Source organism: Xenopus laevis, chromosome 8L, assembly GCF_017654675.1.
Source record: "Xenopus laevis strain J_2021 chromosome 8L, Xenopus_laevis_v10.1, whole genome shotgun sequence".
In the NCBI taxonomy this organism is placed as follows: domain Eukaryota; kingdom Metazoa; phylum Chordata; class Amphibia; order Anura; family Pipidae; genus Xenopus; species Xenopus laevis.
In genome coordinates, this window is record NC_054385.1 from 29623120 (window position 1) to 29643879 (window position 20760).

Consider the following 20760-nt stretch of genomic DNA (forward strand, 5'->3'; position numbering starts at 1 on the left):
CCCCATAAAAATCAATGGTTACTTTACATGTGCATCTACATTTGTAATTTATGTTATCAAATGCCCATGCGGCTTGTTATATGTGGGCCAAACCACAAGGATGGTTAAAGAAAGAATAAGAGAACACAAGTCGGCAATTAAATTAAAGAAATTAGATCAGGCAGTCTCAGCTCATTTTACGGATAAGGCCCATGGGGTTCATCAATTAAAATTTCAAGTGATTGATCAAGTCCCTATACCCCGCAGGGGAGGGAACAGGATAAAAGAATTACTAAAGAAAGAAGCGAAATGGATTCGTACACTTGAAACCTTAGAACCCCATGGCCTTAACCGTGAATATGATTTACATCCTATTTTTACTATTTATACTTCAAAAAAAGTTGATGATAGAATAGTTTTTATCCAATTGTAATTTTAACATTTGTAATTTTATATTTTTCAGAATATGGACTGATCTGTAAGGATCACCAATATATCCAGATGTACAAAGACTTTGAAGTTTAAGTCAGACAGATAAGTCTAAAAGTTACAGAGAAAGATAAGTGAGACTATGTTAAAAATTTAAAAAAATTTTTTGTTGGAGCATTGAAACAATGTAGCCAGGAGATGGCGCTGTGACAATGAGTATAAATTGTAGCCACATGCATGCATCAGTAATTTGAAAAAGGACTACAGGTGAGCCCGAAACGTCATGTCTGTTGTAGATCCTGAAGCCATGTGTAAATAAAGGCTTTTTGAATTATTTTCCTGACTGGAGCTGTGTCGTATATTGGAACATTGTGTGAAATCCAGAATCCAGAATCATTAAGAGGTTAAAAAGTGGGTGAGTGCTGACTAAATAACTGAAGGGGCTGGTGTCAGATCTTCATAGATCCATAGGGGTATCTGTCCCATCACTGGGCCCTATGAAGGTGAGACGGCCTGGGAAAGACCGCTGGCTTTGTGCTTCACTTTTGTGTTGGCTCTCCCCAAACTCACGGCTGTTTCGTTTTTATCTCATCACCATTTTTATAGGTAAATTTGATTTATTTTGATGACACACAAACAAATACAATACAGTGTCTGATGGGTGTCAGTGGATTAGTGGCAGGTAAAGTGCAGGCAACACAAACAGGAGAATACAAGTGCTCAACGTTACACTTGTTGGTATGTATGTATGTGATGATAGTGGTGTAGAGCAGGTTTCATCAGGTTTAAGTGGATAAGTTAGCTAGCCTGATCACACCAGTCTCCCCAAATCTTGTCAAACTTATCATGTGTTCCCCTCGTTTCATAGGTTAGTTTTATGAGGGGAAGGGCTTTGTCTACCAACCATCTCCAGCTTAGGGAGCGGAGGGTTCCCCTAATCCACTGCATAATCACTGCTTTCTCAGCAAAGAACATGAGCCTACGTTGCCGGAATCTTGCTGCATTGGTAGTAGTATCTATTACCCCTAGCAAACAAACTACTGGGTCCACTGACCATGGCATACCCAGTTCGTTCACCAAGGTCTCCACTATTTTAGACCAGAATTTTTGTATAGGGGTTGACTGGACCAGGCCAAATGAATAACGTTGTCACCAGGAGATTTGCATCGTGGGCAAAAGTCATCCTGCCTCCTACCAAATTTCTTTAGATGTGTTGTGTAGGTTTGGTGAAGAAGCTTGTATTGTAAAAGTCTTTTACAGAGATTAAGAAATTGTAGGTGTTATCTGTAGTTTCCTCCCATTGTGCATAGCCGAGTCCTAGGATGGCCTGTACCCAAAGGTGGTAAGCTTGGTCAAAGGTTGGTTTGATTGTTCCCAGGATATCTCTATATAGTTTAGATAAAAGTTTGGCTGGGGAGGGGAGTAGAGGGTATCTTCTAGAGCAGGGATCCCCAACCTTTTGAAGCCGTGAGCAATATTCAGAAGTAAAAGGAGTTGGGGAGCAACACTAGCATCAAAAATGTTATTGGGTGCCAAATAAGTGCTGTGATTGGCCATTTGGAAGCTACGTGTGGATTGTCAACCTACATTGAGGCTCTGTTTGGCAGTCCTCCTGGTTTTTATACAACCAAAACTTGCCTCCAAGCCTGGAATTCAAAAATAATCACTTGCTTTGAGGCCACTAGGAGCAACAGCCAAGGGGTTGGAGAGCAAGATGTCGCTCACGAGCTACTGGTTGGTGATCACTGCTCTAGGGCTATTGTGGTCATCTTAGGAGAGAGGGTGTGGAATTATGCTTGAAAGGCGTGCCTGAGTTGGAGGTGTCTATAAAGCTGTATCTGCTGGCCGGGAGCTTTCCCTTGCAAATCTTGGTGTGTCAGGAACTGGGACTCTCCAGGCATTAGGTCAGAGAGGTTTTTTTAAGACCCAGCCTTGGCCAATAGGTGAAGAAGTCTTGTAGTTTGTATAGATGGAGAAGCAGAGAATTAGCCCAAAGTGGAAGGTGGGTTGATAGAAGCGACCATGGGTGCTTCGGGACTTTCAGGGCTGTAGTCTAGGCTTTGTGTGGAGTCTGTAGGGTGTCTGGCAGGTTGGACATATCTGAATGGTGCCTTTAGGGATAGGATAAGAAAATTCTCACCACCGCACTCCTGTGTATCTACTCCTCTGCTTCCAGTGGTGCTGGGTCTCCGTGAACCCGGCCAGGTCCCTGTAGTCAAATGAAGTGAATTACGGATCCGCACACACTATATCTTCAAGCAGATGGGGATTGACCCCAGTTTATTGTGCAACCACAAAGATCAACGTTTCGGGGGGGTTACCCACCCTTCATCAGGATATTCAAACTGTGCAAAAAACCACCTTATAAGTACAAAGCCCCTCCTTTTTTACCCATAACACCACAGTCTGTTGTGTGTTTAACCCTTTAGTGTCCATTTTTCATTTTATGTCCATTTTGCAAAGAAAATCTCTTTTTATGGTGTTGGGTCCGTGATGATATCCTTTTAGGAGATGGACTGTTGTGTTATATTACAATATAGACAAATATAATACATAACAATGCAATTATCATGAAACAACATGTGTATCAAAAAATTATATGGTGTATTGAATAGACAACTTACAGCCAGTGGGGTCATAATTTTAACCTTACTTTTCTATGTCTTCCCCAAAGGCAATATATACTACCAGCACCCTGATTTGAAATGTCATTCGAAGACATCAGCCAAACTACCACCAAATGTGCAGCACCTTTTGGCTTCACAGATGAGGAAAGGAAGAAAATCCTGAGTACTGTACATAACGTTCCAGCACTTACTTCCTTAGAGCCAAAAAATAATTTATTGAAACAACATGATTTTGTGAGCAAAAAAGAGTTGAGCCTTACCTTGCATCTTTCAACCATAACAGAATATGTGAAGGCATCAAGAATCCCAAGAGGGCTTCGCATCCATCTTGAACCAATACTCTGCAAAGAAAATCAAGAGTTTAGAGAAAAGTGGCACCAGATACTTGATCGCTGCAGTATTGACCTGATGACCCTGACAAGACAGGCATTACAGGAGGAAATAAAAACGACAGCACAAGAGGTCCACAAATTAACAAATGAAATAAAAAGCACGCTGACTGAGGATAAAGCAACGGAAGCCCTAAATAATGCGAAGATTGAGCTTGAAAAGCTGCAAGAGATCATCCTACAGAAGAAACTGAAAAAGTTTAAACGTGACACGCAAGATTACCAGCTGGATCGGGTGTACTGTTGGACACAGCAGCGAAGAGGTGAGCGCAGGGACCCAGGAGCCGGACGCCATCACCCACGTGGACGGCGCACTCCAGTGACGTCATCGGGAGGACGAAGCGAACAGCGCAGAGACAGCTCAGCTTCCTCCGGATCGCAAGACCGCACATTCGAATCGGTGACTGCAGGAGACAGCCCCACTACACCTGCCGGTTTTTTATCAAGTGCACCAGGAGGGGAAACAACAGGAGGAGGAAGAACGCCGGAAGAATGTGCAGGCAAACACCTACGGGCCCCAGCACACAAGGCGGGCAGACAAGAGGACAAGAACTACCCCCTGAGAAAGAGAAGGTAAATGACTTGGTCATAAACCTATCTAATAGGACTCTTGCACCTGATGAGATTGGGGTTTTAAATAAGGGTTTAGGCTATGTCCCCACGGCCAAATGTGATCCTTTCTTGGTACAAGTTGAAATGTTTAAATTTTTAAGATCACTTAAACTTAAAATGTTGTTCATTGATAAAGACAAAGGAATATTGCCCCGTAACAAGAAAGATTTGGTATACAACAAGCTTAAAGGGCATAGCACGTACAATCCAATGGTGAATAATGCATCTATTGAAACATTTGGTAACATGGTTTACAGTGACATAGAAAAAAATCTGAATATGTATATCACTCCCAAAAGTAATAATCTTACCCCCAAAGAAAGAGAGGCATTACTGCAATTACAAAATGATAGCAGCATTATTATAAAGAAAGCTGATAAAGGGGGCAGTATAGTAATTCAAAATACTGAGGATTACTTAAAAGAAGTGGAACGCCAATTATCTAATACCAGCCATTATTGTAAACTGAAGGGTGACCCCACTGAAAGGCTAAAGACAGATATTAAGGTCTTTCTGAATGAGGCATGCCTTGGGGGAAGTATTACACCTGAGATAGAAGGCTTATTGACGAAAGATAACCCCAGAATACCTGTATTTTACCTGTTACCAAAGGTTCACAAGACTCTGATAAACCCTCCAGGGAGGCCCATTGTATCGGGCATTGATTCGCTACTTCAGCCCTTGGCAATTTATGTTGACACATTCCTACAAGAAATACTTCCCAAACTTTGCACATGCTTAAATGGATACCACACAATTCTTGAATTTACTCAATAACACTAAAATAACGGCCAAACCTGCGATGGTGTGTACTATAGATGTGAAGGATCTGTACACCTCGATAAGGCATGATGAGGGCATAGAATGCTGTAGAGAATACTTGTCAAAGGAAAAATTGCCAGGGCATGAAGTTAACTTCCTGTGCGAATGTCTGGATTACATTTTAAAAAGGAATTATTTCCGCTTTAACTCTGACTTTTACTTGCAGATACAAGGGACAAGTATGGGTGCTAATATGGCACCAGCGTATGCGAACATTTACATGCATCTTTTTGAACACATGTATGTATTGAATCACCCCGTTTACACAAAGTATATAGCAGTATGGCGAAGGTATGTGGACGATATGTTCATGGTGTGGACTGGAACTGAGGAGCTCCTACAAGAGTTCTTTGGCTATTTAAATTCCGTCCATGACACCATACAATTCACCATGAACATTGGTCCACAGACAGTGAACTACTTAGATGTACAAGTGACACTGACAGAGAATGGTTTTATCACTGATCTATACAAAAAGCCTACTGATAGAAATAACCTCTTGCGCAGGGACAGTTTTCACCCAGTAGGGGTCACTAAAGGACTCCCTAAAAGCCAATTTATCAGGGCAAGGAGGATAACAGCGACAGATGAGTTATACAATAACCAAGCTGAGGAACTAATTGAAAAATTCTGTGCAAGGGGTTATGAAAGAAGGGAACTGCAAAAAATCAGCAGGGATATACTTAAAACGGAGAGGAAAGATTTGCTGAAAGAAAAAAGTAAATCAATTAAGAAACAAAATCTGGTATGTGTAACAACTTATGGTCCGCATTCTGCCCTGATTAGGAAAGTCATATTACAACACTGGCCAATCCTACAAAATGACAAAACTTTTGGGAGATTATTTGTTGATAAACCCATGTTTTGTTATAAAAAAGGAAAACATATTTCTAATGGGATTACTAGGACTGACTTTAGGGGAAAACAAACCCACACAGCGAAATATAATAAAATTGGCACTTTCCCATGCTATAATTGTGGACATTGCAACGGGGTTATCAGAGGAGAGATTTGTAAACATCCCAGTCAGGGGTATGATATAAAGTTGAGACATTTTGCAACATGCGAGACTGAGTCAGTCATTTATCTACTAAAATGTCCGTGTGGATTTGGCTATGTTGGCCAGACATCCAGGGCGGTTAGGATCAGGTTAAATGAACACAAAAGTGTCATACGCAATTACAAACCTGAAACCAAGGAAGAGAGTAAGATAGCCCACCAAAAAGACAAAGAGAAAGAAAAATACAAAAAAGAAACACTATTGGCCAAACATTATTTTGAACAAGGCCACAATGTTGCACAATTAAGATGGCAGATTCTGGAAGTGGTTAGAAATGATGCAGGTAATGATAAAACGTCTTTGTTAAGACGCGAGTCTTTTTGGATTTGGAAACTAAAAACCTTGTGGCCAAAAGGACTGAATGAGAATTTTAGCCTCACATGTTATCTTTGAAGATTTTACTGATTTTATCTTTGTCTTTTTTCAGATAAGAAAAGCCGGTGGGAAGACATAGAAAAGTAAGGTTAAAATTATGACCCCACTGGCTGTAAGTTGTCTATTCAATACACCATATAATTTTTTGATACACATGTTGTTTCATGATAATTGCATTGTTATGTATTATGTATTATATTTGTCTATATTGTAATATAACACAACAGTCCATCTCCTAAAAGGATATCATCACGGACCCAACACCATAAAAAGAGATTTTCTTTGCAAAATGGACATAAAATGAAAAATGGACACTAAAGGGTTAAACACACAACAGACTGTGGTGTTATGGGTAAAAAAGGAGGGGCTTTGTACTTATAAGGTGGTTTTTTGCACAGTTTGAATATCCTGATGAAGGGTGGGTAACCCCCCCGAAACGTTGATCTTTGTGGTTGCACAATAAACTGGGGTCAATCCCCATCTGCTTGAAGATATAGTGTGTGCGGATCCGTAATTCACTTCATTTGCCTTTAGGGATAGGCACTTAGGCCCTCTATGGAATGGAGAATGGAAGCTTGGAGTGCAGTATTGGGGTTATATGGGGTTGGGAGAGAAGCACCAGTGTATGTAGGGAGGCTAAGTAGTTAAAGCAGAAATGTAGGAGTTGCCAAGCCCCCTTTTCCCGTGGCTGTTAGTCTTTCCCAGGAAATGTGAGGGGTACTGTTAGCCTTGATGAAGGGGGTTATGATTGTATTTAGATTTTTAAAGAAGGATAGAGGGAAATACATAGAAAACGTTGGGCAATTTTGACCATGTTCACACTTCCCCATAGTGTAAGTGGTAGTTCGGCCCAGTTTTTAAGTGTTTGAGACAAAGATTCAGTTGTAGGGTCTAGACTGAGCTGTAGGAAGAGCTAGAGGTCTGGGTGAACCCAGGTACTTAAATGATGCAACCCATTTTAACTGTGTCTGTGGGGGAAGAGGTGGGGAGTGTCAATGCTAAATAGCTGTGATTTCTCCCAATTGATACCGAGTCCAGAGTATTTGCCCTATACGTCCTGGACCATGGTTAATAGAGTGGAGAGAGATTCTAAGGGGTCGGCTAGGTATATTAAGATATCATCTGCAAAGAGGGACACTTTCCCTGTAATGTCCCTGCCTGGTCCCCATACAAAGTTGAAAGGAGGGGAGATGAAGTTATTAACCCTGACCTTGGCAACTGGGGACTTGTACAGTAGTTTGACCCACTAGATAAATTTGTTGCCCAGGCCAAATCTATGTAGTACTTCCCAGAGGTAGTCCCACTCTACCAAGTCTCGGAGTCCAGCGAGGCCACTACTCTGGAGCCTTGGCTCTTGTGTGGGAGTTGGAGATTAGTGAAGAGATGACGAAGTTGAAGTTCATCGCCCTGTAAAGCATGAAGCTGGATTGGTCTGGGTCTATTTGGTCTTCTATGGCCCTGTGAGCCTTGTAGCCAGGATTTTAGCTAATATTTTAGCGTCTGTATTTATAAGGAATTTAGGGCAGTATGAGCTACAGAGAGTTGGCTCTCAGCCTGCCTTTAGGGTGACCACTATGAAGTCTTCAGCAAAGGATGGAGGCAGTGTTTGGGAGTCTGGGCTGCTTGGAAGGTTTCTAGAAGGCGGGGAACTATTATTAGGACTTGTGACTTGTACCTGTCCAGGGGGAGCCCATCTAGCCCAGGCTTTTATTAGATGGGAGAGTCTGAATAGCCATTTCAACCACCTCAGCTGCTATAGTTAAGTCAATGCAAAAAGATTCACTGTCATTCAAAGGCTGGTGCAAGCAGGGACGAAACTGTGTATTTATTTGCAGATTAGTGCAACGTTTAGCCATGAAAGTGAGAGTAAATGAACACAAATCTACTATACATAACTACCATCCAGCAGCTTCTCATATACAAATAGACCAAAAGGGCACTGTGAAGGTACTGGGAAAAAACTAAAAATGAAAAAACTAAAAAGGCGACATTGTTGGCAAAACATTTTTTTTAATCAAGGACATTGAGTATGACAATTAAGATGGCGAATACTTGAAAAAGTCACACACAAGCTAGATTATGATATTATACAAATCATTATTGCAACGTGAATGCTACTGGATTTGGTTGCTACAATCCAGGCACCAGAGAGGATTTTAATATGTCATGCTATTTGTGAACATATTTAACTAACGCTTTTATCCTCTCTTTTCAGATCACCAGGCTACATGAATTTTCTACAGGGACAGACAATATTTCCATTCTCCCTCCCCTCCGTGTAGGGTAAGATAAAAGATAAATGTTACACTTTATGTTGCAGATTTACCGTCTATTTTGCTACAATTAATTAATTGACAAAGTAAGCTTTGCTACTTTATTTGGACGTTGAACTTGTTTCACATGACTGATACTGAAAAATATTTCCTTAACTGCATTAGATAAATGGTTGCCTGTGTATCTCTGCACTGCTCAATATACCGAAAAGTCTCCGATTATTTGTCTGATATATTTAAAGGACTTTGTGAAAAATGTAAAGGACTTTGTGTAATTGAGTCAATCTACTACGAATGTAATTGTTTCTACTATTAAGTGTTTTCCACTACTAATTGATGGTACCACTGGGAGTTAATTACGTATAATTTATGTTCATTTGATGACTTGGGGTACATCCCCGAAACGTTGCACTAATCTGCAAATAAACACGCACGGGTTCGTCCCTGCTTGCGCCAGCCTTTGAGTGCCGGTGAATCTTTTTGCATTGTCTGACTGGGAGGGTGCCGATCCTTCCATCACCGTGCACCAGGTGTCCATTCCAGAAGGCCAGGGTGTGCGAGCGGTGCCTCTTATACTGAATAGATAGGTCAAGCCAGTCTCTTTCTGCCGGGGATAGCATGGGTATCAGTATAGAGTCGAGGAATTGGTTCAGCTGGGGTATTGTGCATGTGGTTGAGGAGCTAGATAGTAATTGGCAAATGTTTCTGCTATTAAGTGGGGTTCGTAAATCATTTGGCCCTCCTCAGATTGGATGTGGGGAATGGCCGTGGTAGGTTGCTGGTGTTTAGCCAAAAAGGCCAATGTTTACCTGTTTTTATCCCCTTTATCAAAGATTTGTTGGGAGCTATATAGCAGGGCTTTCTTTGTGGTGGAGGTAGATTCCCTAGCCAGGAATGCCTTGGCTTGCCTCACCTCCTCATAGGTTACTGCCGTTGGATTACTAAAGTGCTGCTGTTGTGCCTGTGTTGGTCCTACTTCCGCTTTACTGACTGCCTCTCTGGCCGCTGTCCTAACCTGTGCCACTGAAGCCACCAGAGAGTCCCGAGCAGCCACTTTAGAGGCATCCCATACCATTCCCTGTGGGGCCGTTCCTGGGTTTAGTTCTCAGTACTCTTGATAGGCTTTTGCGTGTGGCTTTATTACATCAGGGTGTTTGAGCCACAAGGGGCTCAAGTACCACAATCTATATGGGGGAAAGGGGAGCCGAAGGGGAAAGTGGCCTGATAGGGATTGGGGCAAGTAATAGACTTGATCCGTTAGTGGAAGGATGTCCAGTAAGTTAAGGCCAGGTCTATCCTGGAAAAGACTTAGTGGGACCATGAATTGCATGAGTATGTTGAGTCATCAGGATGTTTCCAACGCCTAAAGAGCCTGCCCAATGCGATAGGTTTGTAGAACTGGTGTATATGGAATGGATTCTATCCTGAAGCAAGTCCATACCTGGTTTATATCACCCATTATACAATGTTGGTGCGGGAAGCAGGTCAGCAAGTTTTTTTTCCCTATTTGTTCAAGAACAATATTGAAGGAGGGGCGGATCATATACGTTGACAATTGGTTTATTGGTAATAAGACATGACATTATTCCGTATCTACCATAGTGATCAGTAGTCCGCTACAGCAACTCAAAGGGTAGATTTTTCCTGACTGATATCGATAGTCCTCTAGAGTGGGTAGAGAAGAAGGTATGAAAAGCCCAACCTACCCATGGCTTGTTTACGGCTAGGACTTTTTGGCCCATTAGATGTGTCTCCTGTAGGAGATGGATTGATGGTGAGTATTGGTTCAGGTAGGCCCACGTGAGGCTTCATTTGTATTTAGAATTTAGCCCCCTTATGTTTCAGGACACAGTACTATAGGAAATCATTGTTATGGCGTATAAAGTATGTATCTAGGTAAAATGGCGACCTGCTTGATCTGTGTTCTGCACCTGACAAGACACCAATGGCATTGAAAGAAAGACACAAATAACACAAATAACACAAATAAAAAAATAGAAAAAACACCCTCCAAACCTGGGTGGGTCTTATACCCTATCCAGGTTTTAACGTGGACGTATCAAGGAAGTCACAAAACTTGTTGCAGTAGCAATTGGGTAATTGCTGTGTGTAAAGGAAGTCCACTGTGTACTGTCTATGGTACCTCATGGATATGTCAGGAGAATTTAGGGTTCTGTGTCTCAGATCTCAGGACCTGGCCGAGTATACCTTTTGTATGGGATGAGGAACCCCCCTACTTCCGTGCTTTAAAGAAGGAGACCCACCCTTCCCACGCTAAAGTGTAAGGACCCTGCTTTGTGTGCCATGGGGTGCTCCCTTGTGCTGCACCAATGTTGTGTGCCATCAGGCAGGGTATCGGCTAGTGTCCCTTGCCTTGTCTGAGCTTGGGGTGGGGTAGGTATGCTCCCACCACATGGTGATCAGCTGCTGGACAATAGTCTGGTGTAGGTCATGGTCGAGAAGCAGTAGGACTAAGAAAGTACATGGGGCAGAGGTCAGGAGTAGATCAACTGGATCATACCGTGTTCTCTTCTCCTAGTGAGGACTTTTGGTTGGTGATCGTCGTTCTCTTGGAGGAGGTGGCGTCATCTCCTTTTGTTGAGCCATTTGTCTGCATCCTTTGGGGATTTGAAGAACTGTGTGGTGTAGCCATCCTGGATTTGCAGCTCTGCTGGGTAGAAAAAACGGTAAGAAATGTTGGCCTCTCTAAGTCGCCTTTTGACTGCGTTGAAGGATGCTGTCTTTTTCTGGATTACAGGGGAGAAGTCTTTATAGAGAAGACTGTAACTCCATTGTACATGGGCCTTGCTACCCTCAGCGCTGCATTCGGTCTCTGAAGTTGAGAAGGGTCTTGGGGACCTTCCTGGAGGGGGTGGCTTGGGTGGGACTCGGCGGGCTTTTTCAATCACAAATAGCTGGGGAAATGGTCCCAGTACCTCTTGAAGCCATATAGTGATGAAGGTTTCTAGGTGCTGACCTTCTGCTTTCTCAGGAAGTCCGATTATTCTTATGTTGCTCCTCCTTAGTCTGTTCATAGCGCTCTCATCGTAATCTGATCGTTCGGCCATAGGGCCGAACGTTCAGATTACCCCTGATATAGCCATTCCCGTTAGTGGCATATTGGGGAAAGTTCGGCTCGTTTGGCGATGTCGCCAAACGAGCGGATCTTTGCGTCTATGGCCAGCTTTAGGAATAGTATGTGCCCCTACAACTTGGGTGGTTCACCTTTAAGTTAACTTTTAATATGTTATAGAATGGTCAGTTCTAAGCAACTTTTCAGTTGGTCTTCATTGTTTATATTATATAGTTTTTAAATTCCTTGCCTCTTCTTCATTCCAGCTTACAAATGGGGATCACTGACCCAAACTAAAAACAAAACAAATGCTCTGTAAGGCTACACATTCCTTGTTATTGCAGCTGTAATAGGCAGATAAATAAGGACGATGCAAAGGTCACCTACAGCCAGCAGATGGCAGTGTTAGGCAACCCGGAAACAGCAAGGCTGATGCCATGTGACTGTGTGAGGGATGCTGGGAAATAGGAAGTGAAGGCAACAAGGTCAGGAAAGAGCATGCTGGGAAAGAGGACGTGAAGGCAACAAGGCCAGGAGAGAGCATGCTGGGAAATAGGAAGTGAAGGCAACAAGGCCAGGAGAGAGCATGCTGAGAAATAGGAAGTGAAGGCAACAAGGCCAGGAGAGAGCAGGCACAGATCTGGCAGCAGCAGCAGCAGCAGGAGGAGGAGGGAGACAGAGATCCCCAGGGATGTAAAGTTGGGAAAGTGCAGGAGAGGCTGCAGCAACTGCCAGTTCCACTTAGTGTGTCTGTGTCAGTCAGGGAAGGATTTCACTTTCTCTGCAATTGAGGCCCCTCAGGTTTCAGTTCCAATAGGCTTCACTGTAGCTGGTGCAGATCTAGGGCCCAGTTAGGGACTCAGGGAATTGTTCCATAAGAAGCAGAAGGTTCATTAGTCAGGTCCCTTCTCTGTGCAGAGTAGGTTAGAGCCCCAGGTTCCAGTGTCCGTTAGGGTCAGCGACCCCGGCTTAACTAGTGGCCCAGTTCTACACAAAAAGAGAGTCAGGACGACAGAGCAGATACTGCACTCCCTGGGAACGTGGATATCCACTAAGTGATTACACATTGTGTGTCGTGGAATTCATGGCGACAACAGCAGGGATTACAGATAAGTGGCACCAACACAAAGTCTACACAACAAGCACAACTGTCACTTATATGTGCTGCACCACAGGCTTAATAACTGTCCTAGAATAGAGCATTTGCTACACTACTTTGTATTACTCCTCTTTCTATTCAAACTCTCCTCTATTCATATTTCAGTCCCTTATTCAAGTCAAGGCATGGTTTCTATGGTAAATTGAACCCTAGCAACCAGCTTTCTGAAGTTGCAAACTGGAGAGCTGCTAAATAACTCAGAATATCCGTCTCTACATCATACTAAAAGTTAATTTTAAAAGTGAACAACTCCTTTGAATGTATGGAGATTTTTGTTCATCAGCTGTACAGTTTGGATTTTTAGTAGCTAACTTGTTGCTAGGGTCCAAATTCCCCTAGCAACCAGGCAGTGGCTTAAAAATTAAAAGATACATTGTGGAAGACTATGCTACTTCAGAAACAAAACTCCCTACACAATAGAGTTGGTAAAAGGGCCACAACTATAGCAATGCCTGTAGGCCATGTCCCGCCTCCCACTAGTCACATGACAGCTCTGTACCAATGGCACCTCTAGCTAAAAGCTTTTCATGGCTCAGGCTGCTGGAACAGGGGATATAAATGAATGGTCAGTTCATAAACTCATATATAATATAGAAAATGTTTTCCAAGTCTCATTACAGTGTTGCACAGAGCAGAACCCCCAATCTCTGTCCCACCCTGCATGTTATGAAGTCTCGGACACCAATGGTGGGGTTTAGTAAAAGGTGATAACCAGGCGGTGATAACCGAGTTGCTGCTCTTTTCAGACAGAAATAATCGATCCGGAAGAGCATGGCAGCGAGCAGGTATGTGCTACATTGTGTTGTGTGTTACTGTATAGAATACGCTTTGTGTGTCCCACCCCCAGTGCCCGAATACTGTTCTATTCAGGGACTCTCCCTGTACCTTTATATAGGGGTAGACAGAAGACTTTTGAACAAGTACCTACCTCTAGTTTCAGCCCTGCCTATAACTAAAAGGTATCATGTATTTTATTAACTCAGCCGGTAGCCTTGTGCCTTTATATGGTCACATAACCCCCCTCAGTGACTTCTAATATCCATATCATTTACGGTGGGGGGTACATGAATGATACTCAGAGTTCCCTGTATAACTCAGCCTGCAGCCTTGTGTCTTTATATGGTCACAGAACCCCTCAGTAACTTCTAATATCCTTATCATTTACAGTGGGGGTACATTATCCCTTATAATACATGAGTGATACTCAGAATTCCCTGTATAACTCAGCCTGCAGCCTTGTGCCTTAATATGGTCACATAACCCCCTTAGTGACTTCTCATATCCTTATCATTTACAGTGGGGGGTACATTATTCCTTGTAGTACACAAGAGTTCCCTGTTTAACTCAGCCTGCAGCCTTGTGCCTTTATATGGTCACATAACCCCCCATTGACTTTTAATATCCTTATCATTTACAGTAGGGGTACATTATACCTTATAATACACAAGTGATACTCAGAGTTCCCTGTATAACTCAGCCTGCAGTCTTGTGCCTTTATATGGTCACATAACCCCTCAGTGATTTCTAATATCCTTATCATTTACAGTAGAGTACATTTACCCTTATAATAAATGAGTGATACTCAGAGTTCCCTGTATAATTAAGCCTGCAGCCTTGTGTCTTTGTGGTCAGAAATCCCCTCAATGACTTCTAATATCCTTATCATTTACAGTAGGGGGTACATTATCCCTTATAAAATACAAGTGATACTCCGTGTTCCCTGTATAACTCAGCCTGCAGCCTTGTGTCTATATGGTCACATACGGTAACTCCTCAGTGACTTTTAACATCCTTATCATTTACAGTGGGGGTACATTATCCCTTATAATACATGAATGATACTCAGAGTTCCCTGTATAATTCAGCCTTTTGCCTTGTGCCTTTATATGATCAAAGAACCCCTCATTGACCCTTTAATATCCATATCATTTACAGTAGGGGGTACATTTCCCTTATAATACATGAGTGATACTCAGAGTTCCCTGTATAACTCTGCCTGCAGCCTTGTGTCTATATGGTTACAGAACCCCTCCGTGACTTCGAATATCCTTATCATTTACAGTGGAGATACATTATCACTTATAAAATACATGTGATACTTAGTGTTCCCTGTATACCGTAACTCAGCCTGTAGCCTTGTGCCTTTATATGGTCACATAACCCCTCAATGACTTCTAATATCTTTATAATTTACAGTTGGGGAGTTCAATTTACCTTATAGTACATGAGTGATACTCCGAGTTCCCTGTATAACTCAGCCTGCAGCCTTGTGCCTTTTTATGGTCACAGAACTTCTCAGTGACTTCTAATATCCTTATCATTTACAGTGGGGGGTACATTATTCCTTATAAAATACAGGTGATACTCAGAGTTCCCTGTATAACTCAGCCTGCAGCCTTGTGCCTTTATATGGTCACATAACCCCTCAGTTATTTCTAATATCCTTATCATTTACAGTAGGGGTACATTTACCCTTATAATAAATTAGTGATATTCAGAGTTCCCTGTATAATTAAGCCTGCAGCCTTGTGTCTTTATGGTCAGAAATCCCCTCAATGACTTCTAATATCCTTATCATTTACAGTAGGGGGTACATTATCCCTTATAAAATACAAGTGATACTCAGAGTTCCCTGTATAACTCAGCCTTCAGTCTTGTTCCTTTATATGGTCCCAGAACCTCTTGTTGACTATATCCTTATCATTTACAGTAGGAGGTACATTATCCTTTATAATACACAAGTGATACCCAGAGTTCCCTGTATAATTCAGTCTGTAGACTTGTACATTATCTATATAATCTATACAGTATCAGCTCAGTAGTTATAAACAGATCATTTTGGAGTCGGGTCCAACAACACTGTCTTTTCCATCTTTTCTTGCAAGATGTAGCATCTCTATATTCCTTACTCTCCCCGTTTTCCTTCCTGTATTCCCCGTGGTCTCTCTGTACTTAATTATTTGCCCCACCGCTGGGGTTAGTGATCACCATAGACCTTCATTTAGTGGCTCTTACATTCCTGGGACTAGGGAACTGCCTCTGGAGACTGTTGTATCCCCCAGGCTGTTGTGTAAGGATGTCTGTCTGTCTGTGTAATTTTAAAGGGTCTGTGTGTCCTGCCTCCCTGTCCCATAGGTTTGGTGAAGTCTATTATGGGAAAGTTTATATCCCTCTATATGAAAAGAATATTATTTTTGTATGACAGTGGGACAGCCCTCAGACACATGGGTCTGTCCCACTGGGGGAGTCTGCAGTATGAGAGCCCCAGTCTAAAGCAAAAGTGGTGGTGTGGTGGGGGGTATATACCAATATACAGCCTGGCATCTCAGTGCTCCCTGTATTGTGCCTTATTTTCTGTCATTTGTCAGGTTACCTCTGGAATATTGACGGTAACTTCATGTGGAACAGGATTAGAGCTGGTGAGTTCCTGACTGGGTGGCACTAGCTTTCCAACTGTCACCTCTGCCTTATATGAAGCTGTATAATTATTTGCTCTGTATTTCTCTCTGTGCTGCGGAGAGTACAGGAGTAATGTGCCCGTATGTTCAGTAAGTTTGCATGTAGTTACCCAAGTTACATAGTTATGAAGTTAAATCGGGTTGAAAAAAGACAAAGTCCATCAAGTTCAACTCCTCCAAATGAAAACCTAGCATCCATACACACACCCCTCCATACCTGCACATAAATTCTATATACCCATATCTATACTAACTATAGAGTTTAGTATCACAATATCCTTTAATATTATGTCTGTCCAAGAAATCATCCAAGCCATTCTTAAAGGCATTAACTGAATCAGCATCACAACATCACCCGGCAGTGCATTCCACAACCTCACTGTCCTGACTGTGAAGAACCACCTACGTTGCTTTAAATGAAAGTTCTTTCTTCTAGTCTGAAGGGAAGGCCTCTGGTACGGTGATCCACTTCATGGGTAAAAATGTCCCCTGCTATTTGTCTATAATGTCCTCTTATGTACTTGTAAAGTGTAATCATGTCCCCTCGCAAGCGCCTTTTTTCCAGAGAAACAACCCCAACCTTGACAGTCTCCCCTCATAATTTGTCTTCCGTCCCTCTAACCAGTTTAGTTGCACTTAGTCTCTGCACTCTCTCCAGCTCATTTATATCCCTCTTAAGGTCTAGAGTCCCAAACTGCACTGCATACTCCAGATGAGGCCTCACCAGGGACCTATAAAGAGGCAGAATTATGTTTTCATCCCTTGAGTTAATGCCCTTTTTTATGCAAGACAGAACTGTATTTGCTTTAGTGGCCACACAATGACACTGCCCAGAATTAGACAACTTGTTATCTACAAAAACCCCAAGATCCTTCTCATTTAAGGAAACTCCTAACACACTGCCATTTAGTGTATAACTTGCATTTATATTATTTTTGCCAGTGATCCAGTAACAAATACACAGTATATAGGTGTATATAGGATTATACTGAGGGGGCTGCATGTCTCCGGTCCCTTATTAGGGCCACACATATTTATCCCTTGTCCTGTTCTGTACAAGGTCAGTGCAGTATATAAAACCCAGCTAATTAGTAGTTGAGCCCTGTGTGCAGGACAGTGGGCATTATAGCAATGTGATAAAGCCATTTTGTTGCCAGAGAATGCTCTGATCACTCCACTTGATGCTGCTGGAGTCGGTGCTCATCTTCTTCATCCTCCTCTTCATCCTCCAGGCTCTCCCATCCTGCCAGTTCATGGGTGCCAGCAGAGCAGGTGAGTGGCAGCTGGACAGAAGTGCAGGTAGGAGGGAGAAAGTAGAAGCAGTAGGAGGGAAGAGACCATCTAGTTAATGACTTTTTCTATCGTCTCACCTACACTATCCTGCTGGTTCTGGCTGCTCCTTAGGGCTCTTACAGATGAGCGTTTTTAGCTGCGCTCCCATGCGTTCCAGTTTCATGCGTTCAGCCGCAGGGGAGCACAGGAGTAGACGCACTGAATTGTTTTCAATGTGGCTGTGCTCACACAGACGCATGTAAGCACCGAATGCAGGTAAAATGCAACATGCTGCATCCCAACCTGCGTTTGGCGTTTACATGCATTTGTGTGAGCACAGCCATATTGAAAAGAATTCAGTGCGTCTACTCCTGCGCTCCCCTGCAGCTGAATGCATGAAACCAGAACGTAGGTAAGAGCCCTTACTGGGGTCTCATGCACCTGTACCTCTGCTTATTATTCTCTCTCCCCATTCCTTATCTCTCAATTGTTCCTGTTTCTTCTAGAGTGAAGTATTTGGGCCTTTTCTCATACTTGCTTATTTTGGGGGTTGCTGCTGTGCATTACTGGCAGCTCATTGGTGATCAGACTTTGTCCAACATACGTACTCCAATGCTCGGTTGAATCAGCCTATTTATATGCTTGCAGGATTTTGTCTCTCTCATGGTGTGTTATCTTTCTGTTCTACACTTTTTTTATTCTGACATTCGTTTCATGATAGAGGGACCTAGAACCAGGGTAGGACTAAGTCAACAATGTTTCCTAGGCACCCAGATGGCTACTCTCCAACCCCCTGTGTGAGCAAAGCATAAGAAGGGAATGGATTGCAAAGTAATGAAGTGGAAGGGAAGGACACGTAGGGGGGAGAGCAATAGGGGGAATGAACCACCTGGACTAGGGGTAGGCTGAAGACTTTTGAACAGGTACCTACCTATCTACCTCTAGTTTAAGCCCTGACTATAACTAAAAGGTATCTTGTCCGGATAGAGCGACCTAAAACTGAAAGCCGAACAGTAGTTGCGCAGACCGTCTGGGTCGTAATGGTGGTGCTTCAACTCATCCTGTATTGCCCGTAAGGTCACTCTGATGTTCGATTATCCCAGAAGTCCATCTTTATCTCATAGCGATGATTATTTTATTATGCTTGGAGTCAACTTGTATGTTCAACTATTTCTTATACCTTGTATGAATCAGTCTGCTTGACTGTCTGTTATGTATGTATGTTCTGTGTTTCAAAAAGAAATAAAACTTACCTTTTAAAAAAAAACAACTGAAAGATATCATTTCAGAATAGAGGGACCTTAATATGAACGATAAATGGGGTTATGTAATAATACTAAGCTTTCCCAGGAGCAATAACCCATAGGAGCCAATCAGCAGGATTCGTGTTACAACCCTGTTTGTAACACGAAATGATTAAGGCTGAGGACACAATACATTTTTTTTACTTTGCTTAAACAACCTGGTGGAAGATTGCCTTTATTTGAGTGCCTGCTCCGTTGTACTTTTTGGTTTGTCCCCTCCCTCTGCTGAGGGCTCAGGGTGGTGAACCTGGGCCACTTGTTGTGAGGCCCTCATTCAAGGTTTATTATAGCTCTCAGATTACTCTCAGGAACACTCCTGGCAAACCTGTCCCCTGTTGGCTTCGCTCGCACACAAACACACGTACCCTGTGAGGTGAGTATTTACCCAGGCAGCCGAATTTAAGAGCACATTGAAAATCTATTCTGCCATCCGTTTGAGGGGTCCTTGCAACTAAACTCAGTGAAAAACCTCATTGTATCCCCCTGTTCTCACTTGCAGGGCATTATATATATATGACCCAGATTTGTTAAACCACTGTAATGTTGGTAATACTTTCCCTTTTTAAATGTGACTGGACTGCAGGCTTACATAGATCTTCTCTTTGTGCAGATATGAAGGGGGCGTGGGAGCTCCTACCAGCAACAGGTCACCTGCTCCCCATACAAAGATGTCAATAACTGGAGGATTGAGAAGGACGGTAAAGTGAAAGTGGGACTGTATTTCATTCCTTGCAGCTCAGAGTTTAATTCAAGAAGGAGAATCTGATTACATTTTCACAAGCTGGAAGTGGTTGGAGAGAAAGCTTTGAACAGTTACCACCAAAGCCTGGTGTGGAACATGGAGGAGCACAGAGGGGAGTCAGTACCACTTATCTTTTCCCACCTCTCCGCCAGACTCAGATTCAGCTCTTGGACAACCCAGTGATATGATATTCTGCCAACCTCAGTGCCCTGACTTACTCTGCTTTACTAATTTTCTACCTACTGCACCAGCGGAGAAGGATCTACTAAATCCCACATGGTTTGATCAGAGCAGAGGGGTTATAGGAGATTATACCCAAGTAATATGGTGGTATGTATGGAAGCAACTACCCGCCAAACAAAATGGTGCTATGTGGGTGAGACCTTAATTCTACTTGTTTGTCTGCACGTGTGAGAGATAGAGTGTGAGTGAGTGAGCATTACAGTGCAGTAAGTGTGCACATAGCTACCTGTGGCTGTTGCACCGAGTTAACCCACCAGATTGCCGCTGTCGGCCTGAATGCAGTGTAATGTCATTTATTCTGATTTCCCAGTGACTCCCACCTGGACTTCACTTCCTTCTGGGAGTTGTTGTTCAGCAAGAGGCAGAGGGCTCTCTCTCTCTCTCTCACTCTCTCTTTCTCATTCTGCACAGGGCCACCATCATTGGGGCACAGTCTTCCTAGGCCTAGTGGATTTCAACTTACAAGGGGGCCCGGGAAAGAAGAATCTGCTGCTGATGCTAACTCTGCTGCTGCTGCTGCTGGAGAAGGAGGAAGGAGCCGCCGGATAAGAAGCCCCTGGAGGGGGGTGAAGAAGACTTGCTGCTGAACTTTGGAGGTAAGTTCCACTGAACCCCAATGTTTCTTTTTCCCTTGGCCACCTTTCAGTAGGGTTCCTGTTCACCAATGTATGTATACAGATGTGGTTGTGCACCTTTTGAGTGCATATGGTCTGGCCTACATAGTACATACATGTGTCAGTAAGACCTAGGGTTCATTAATTAAGTGGAAGGCAGCGTGCAAAGAACAATTGCAAGCCACCATTATTGGACACTGCCTTTTATTATCTATTAATTTTTTTTAATTTGTCTTGTGTTTTTACTTCCCTTTTAGAAGGATTTGTTCTTACTAGGATACATTTGAGCGTCAGTATCACGTTAAACTAAATTATATATTATATGTATT

The 20760-nt window shown here is 42.8% G+C and overlaps 1 protein-coding gene across 5 annotated transcripts in view; it reads left to right on the forward strand.

Annotated features, from left to right (window-relative positions):
- Positions 1–2898: 2898 nt before the first annotated feature.
- LOC121396962 overlaps positions 2899–20760 on the forward strand; it is a 338181-nt gene continuing 320319 nt past the window's right edge. For 3 of the 5 annotated variants that reach the window (XM_041572628.1, XM_041572629.1, XM_041572625.1), the window contains exons 1-2: positions 2899–8576; positions 19443–20413. In XM_041572628.1, the coding sequence (XP_041428562.1) occupies positions 4779–6311 (1533 nt within the window). In that variant the 5' untranslated portion in view covers positions 2899–4778 and the 3' untranslated portion in view covers positions 6312–8576; positions 19443–20413. The remainder of the gene's footprint in view (positions 8577–19442; positions 20414–20760) is intronic. The other 2 variants (XM_041572626.1, XM_041572627.1) reach the window with 2 other exon arrangements.